This window comes from Arachis duranensis, chromosome 3 (assembly GCF_000817695.3).
Source record: "Arachis duranensis cultivar V14167 chromosome 3, aradu.V14167.gnm2.J7QH, whole genome shotgun sequence".
In the NCBI taxonomy this organism is placed as follows: domain Eukaryota; kingdom Viridiplantae; phylum Streptophyta; class Magnoliopsida; order Fabales; family Fabaceae; genus Arachis; species Arachis duranensis.
The window spans coordinates 120,728,073-120,733,881 of NC_029774.3; the positions used below are offsets into that span (position 1 = coordinate 120,728,073).

General features: G+C 29.9%; 1 protein-coding gene across 1 annotated transcript; it reads right to left on the reverse strand.

Moving 5' to 3' along the window:
• Nucleotides 1–660: 660 nt before the first annotated feature.
• Nucleotides 661–2,025, reverse strand: LOC107480758 (isoflavone 4'-O-methyltransferase). Its single transcript, XM_016100924.3, has 2 exons — nt 1,070–2,025; nt 661–974 (listed from the first exon to the last, which is right to left on the reverse strand). Exons 1-2 carry the CDS (start codon nt 1,862–1,864, stop codon nt 672–674), a joined length of 1,098 nt encoding a protein of 365 aa, XP_015956410.1. The 5' UTR covers nt 1,865–2,025; the 3' UTR covers nt 661–671.
• Nucleotides 2,026–5,809: the final 3,784 nt, after the last annotated feature.

Genomic DNA, 5,809 nt, shown 5'->3' on the forward strand with positions numbered 1-5,809 from the left:
ATGGTCGAGAGCTCTCTACAGTTGGCCCAACAATATATTTATTGTTCACATTATTTAATATTTTTGATTGTTTACCTATATTTTTTCTTATAAAAAATAAAGTTAAACTATTATCAAATTAAGGTAGTTGCATGATAAATTTAACCATTAACCATTGTTGATATTTAACACACTTCTAATATAAATTAAAGGAGTCAAGGAGAGCGCTCGTCTTTTTCTAACGCTGTTTTTTATTTGAGGGGCTGCCTAGTTCGTAATGTAATAAAGCGTGGCCAGTAGAAATTTTAATATTGTTTTAAGAAAACAGACTGTTACGGGCCTAGTGCAAATGTCCACTAACCAAGTTCTCTCTATATTAAATTATTAATCCCGCTGTATTAATGATTAAGGTATACTATTGGGAAGCCATTTTGCAACAGCTTCATGCTTGAATTCCCACACAATTTGGGAGGCACAAGAAATATAATTAACTTGCAATATCATTAAGAAGTTAAAAATTAAATAGCACTTCATGATGCGTTGAATCACAACTAATCCTTTGTTGAAACATAAGTAGCATAAGATATAGAGTTGATTACTCATATCAAAATAAGGCCAATTTTATGGTATTTTTATTTGGTGTCTAATTTTTGTCTAATTTTTAGACACTTAACAAACACCTTAAAATAAAATCAAGGGTAAACTTCAATAAGAGATTTGAAGCCACAAATTGGGGTAATGGTGTATCTACTGTAGCCTGCTTCATGGATGAGCTTGTCCCATTCCTTTTTCTCTCTTTCTTTTCCATTGAACATTGCCAACATCACCAAATCATAATCCAGTTTCAGCTCAATCAATTCCTTATCATCGCTGGTTTCATCGATGGATATGTCTATGATTATCACCTTCCCTTCTTTCCCTCTTTCCGAAATAGCTTCCTTGCTGTTCTTCAATATCTTCAAGGCCTGCTCATCATTCCAGTCATGTAAAATCCACTGAAAACCAAACCAAATCAAAAACCATTAGATAAGACTACATCATCAATTAATTAGCTAGTTACCAATTAATGGCGACAGAATCATGAAGATACCTTGAGTAAGACTGCATCAGCAGAAGGAATCGATTTGAACATGTCACCGGCAACAAAGTTCAAATTTCCATCTCCTTTGAGGTTACCAACAACCTCCGGCTGGTCGAAAACGGTGCACTTCAACTGCGGAAACTCTTGATGAATAAGCTTGGAGACACCACCAGTACCACCACCAACATCAACAATGGAGCCGAGATTCTCAAACACGTGCCTGCACTCCTTGAGCGCAATCTTGAACATGTATGAATCAGCAGCCATGGCGTCCTGGAACATGGCGATGCAATCAGGGTTGTTGTTGAGAAAATCCCAGAAGCTCTGTCCTCCAGAAGAGGTCTCATGCATGGTTTGTTCCTTGTCCTCAGTGAACCACTTCTCGGAAGAGTGCCACATGTTAAGGGAGCTCCAATGGAGTGATCCCTTCACGACGGGCGAAAGATTCGTTGGTTTGCTCTTGATGAGAAGCTTGGAGGGAGGGGTGAGAGCGTAAGCGTCTTCTTCTTCTTGTCCTTCTAGAAGCTTGGTCTTGGCGAAGAAACCATTGTGTGTTAGGAGGCGGAGGAAACGGTGGAGGGCGCCGACTTTGGAAGGGTGGAGGTTGAGCTTAGAGGCTAAGTGAGAGAGAGTGAGGGGTTTACCGTGGTTGTGGATGACGTCAGCAACGCCTAACTCCATAACAGCCTTGAGAGCCATGGAGCTAACCCAGTTGTAGACATGCTTGTACAAGTGGATCTGTGCGTGGTACAATTCACTCTCTTCACTGCTGCTAGTGCCGTTGGAGTTAGCACTCAAATCCATAATTGTTTGTTAGCTATGTATGTATGGAGTATGGAGTGTGAAGAATAAAGTGTTATATAAGAAAGCTTTTTATTTAAGAAAGACGGTTGTTGTTTTTGTCGTCGTCTCAAGTGTGAGGCAGTGCAGGGTAAAGTGGGTGGGTGGAGTTGAGCGAGGACAGGGGTAGGTGAGGCTGTTTTAAACCTTACTTTTGATTCATAGTTAATAATTAAGTTTTGAAAAAATATAGATAATCAACAATATTTTTTTGAATTATACGAATTAATAAAGTTAAAAGAGTAAATTAATCTTAAATTTAATTAGTAATATTAAATTAAAGTGTAGTCAGAGACGGACATACAGGGGGCGAGTGGAGGCCTCGGCTTCCCAACTTTTTTTGAAAAAAATTAATAGTAGTAAGTTATTAAGTATGATTTAATTTTTTAAAAAATTTATTTAATATTTAGTCTAGTATAAATAAGGGTAAAGCATACTTTTTGTCCCTATAGTTTGATAAAAATTTTAAAAAATTTGCATAAAAAATATCTCTTTGACGGCTAATTTTTCAAAAAATTTAAGGCCGATTCAACAACAATTTTATAAGAACAACTTCTCAACACAAGCAAATCAATCATAATTTTCATGTATTATTGTTAGATTGGTTTTAAATTTTTTGAAAATTTAGCCGTCGAAGATATATTTGATGCAAATTGAAAACTTCTGGAACAAAATTGAAACAAAATAAAATTTAGGGATATTTTTGAAATTTTTGTCAAACTTCACGAACAAAAAGTATACTTTGTCCTATAAATAATAGTATAATCCAACCTAAATATTAATGATTTGATTGATTTCTAATATCTAAAAAATAAGTAACAATATAAAAAAATATGAAAAAGATATTATTACTAATATTTTTTAATTAAATAAAATTTTTCAAATCCCATAAAGTAGATTTTTTTTTGTGATTGTCTTTTTTGATTCATTTGGTTAATTCTCTCTGTTTTAACTATTACAAATGAAAGATCTTTTTTAGCTATGAATATTGTGAAGAATGAATCAGAAACAAAATGAAAGATAAATTTCTTGTTAATTATCTTTTACTTATATATTGAAAAAAATTGCTGAAAAATTTGATACAGATTCTATTTTCGATGAATTTTATAATGCCAAGAATCGACTATTTCATTAGTAAAAAGTATACACATATTTTTTGCACTTTAAAATATATTTTCTATTGGTATATTTTTGTAATACATCTTGCATTATATAATTTTTTGCATAATTTTTTAATATTATATATATCATTGGCCTCCTATAATAATATTTCTGGATCTGTCCGTGGATGTAGTGTATACATTTGATTGTGGTTATTCATATTGTTTAAGATAATCATTATTTACCTAACACTTCCCATAAATATATTCGTAATTTTTTTCTTGCATGGATATATTTTACAATTAAAAAAATATATTAATATAAAATAATAAAAGGTTCATTTTCAAAAGTATTTTTTTTATTTTTAATATAATTAAATATAATTCTTTTTACATATAATTTTAAACAATTATTCAACTATCTCTTATTCGATTATATAAGTAAAAGAGGTAAAACAGATAAAGAAGAGGTCATAATGAGAAGAGATACACAATTGTAAAGAGCTACTAATTAATAGAAACAATAACAAAGAAAAAGAGTAAGTATTGTGTGCAATGTGAGTTTTTTTTTTGTTATTTTTTAAATTTTTCTGTGTACTCTTTATATATTTTTTATTGTAACTGGTGATTAAAAATTTTTCTTCTTCTTGTACTTAATGTACTTTCTATTCTTTCTTTTGAACCTTTGAACCCATTATTTTTGAATTAATAGCTAAATTCGTCCTTCAAAGATCGCTCATTTTTTAAATTAGTTCTTAAATAATTTTTTTGTCATATTAATCCTTAAAAGATAAAACGTAAGTTAAATTGATCCTTACGTTAGTTAAATGATGACGTGATAGGTTAATGCCACGTGTCATAAGATAATTAATTGACGTGTTAGGTCAGCGACACCTGACACGCCACGTGTTACTTGACATGTAAACAAGTTATTCATAATCAAAATAGTCCCTGAAAGTCCAGACGTAAATTATTTTTATTCTTAAAATTTTAAAAGTTAATCAAATTTGTCCTTATAGAAATTTTTTTATTTTTTCTTTATGATATTAAATTTAAAATATTTTTTAATAGTACTAATTTTAATATTTTTTTAGACATTAATAAACAAAATTCTCTTTACATAAAAAAATTAAATTATTATAAAGTTATTTTGTCATTTGTATGTTTAGTAAAATATTTTTATTTAAACTAATTTTTCAAATTATTTTAATTATATATTTGACTAGATATAAAACTTATTTAAACTTGAAAGACTCTTCCATTGGAGTTACTTTAATGAGAAGAGAAAATGGCCAAATGGGTGACAACCTGACATGAGGTGCACGCAGCAGTCAAGTCAATAGCAGGCCTCAATCGCTCAATGACTTAATTAGTGAATTGTGGCATTATTATTCAACAAAATCCACTAACGGCTTGTTTGGGTGAGCTTCTAAGAAAAGATCTTTTTTCGAGTTATCTTTTTTTAAAAGATCTTATAGAGAAGTAAAAGTAATTTTATGTTTGGATATATCATGTAAAAAGATTTTTTTATTTATCAATTATGTTTGGGTATAACAATATAAAAGTACTTTTTTGTTTATTTATTACATGAAAAACATCTTTTTTTTAAGAAAAAAAGATCTTTTAAAAAAAAATGTAAATTACAGCTTCTCAAAAAAGATCTTTTTTTTTATTTTACTAGTGCTTTTACTTTTACTACTAGAAATTTGTCAAACACGTTAAAAAATAAAAAAAGATCTTTTTTCATTAAAAAAGATCTTTTTTTAACAAAATAATGGCGCCCAAACATGCACTAAGTCAAAGGAATGGAATAAACAATAATAACAACATACATTTATTTCATTTGAATAGAATGAATGAATGAATTGAATGGATATACTTTTTTTTAAGTTGGATTTAATTAAATGAAAAAGTCTAGATAATTAATTCTCATTTCAGTAAATTTTTTAATAAATTAGTCGATTTTATAACAAAAAATTTTAAAATTTAATAAAAAAAAACATTAATAATTGAAAAAAAATTTAAAATTTAACAAAAAAATTTAAAATTTAACAAAAAAATTTAAAATATAACAAAAAATTTACAAATTTATTAAAAAATATCCAAAACTTAAAAAAATATTTTAAATTATTAAAAAAATCTAAATTTGCAATAAGTTATGACTGGAGGCAAGAACATTGTATTCGTTGACGAGGGATAGTTTTTGTGAAAACTAATTTAGTTATGGAGGCAAAGTAGGTGTGTTATGGAGGGAAGGAGAGCTTTACATGCGTATGGTGTCAGTTCACATACAAATCAAATCGAGGGACTTACCATAAGCAAATCGAACGAGGGACTTGTGGTAACCATGCGGACCGTTCGATTTGTGCAAGAGTTCTCCACAACTCGTTAAGTGAAAATAAAAAATTTTTTATTTCTCCACAATTCGAACCCAGCGAGTTGCTCACCCCAACTCCAAGTTTTCGTTAACAAAGAAAACGGACCATGCGATTACTTTCAAGGAATATAAAAATAAACTTTCTGCATGTACAAGTCGCATAGTCCGATTTCTTTCATGTTAATTTCGTCTCTCCTCTCCATGCAAAACGGACCCTCCGATTTGCTCAAGAAAAGCTAAAAAAAAATCGTTGGGTCCGATTTCTTATCAACAACTCCGACCAAAAAAGCTATCTCACATATTGGTCTAGCTCCTCCTCATCCGATAACCTAGGACAACACACCCACCACTTCCAAACATTCAATAACGAAAAAAATTATAATTATTGAAAAAAACATTCAAAATTTCTGTTTGTTATAGAATTAAACTACT

Excerpts from the sequence above, each read along its gene's own strand:
- LOC107480758 (XM_016100924.3), bottom strand. The coding sequence starts at position 1,864 with ATGGATTTGAGTGCTAACTCCAACGGCACTAGCAGCAGTGAAGAGAGT. Across the intron at positions 975-1,069 it reads CTGATGCAGTCTTACTCAAG|TGGATTTTACATGACTGGAA; the intron begins GTATCTTCATGA and ends TTTGGTTTTCAG.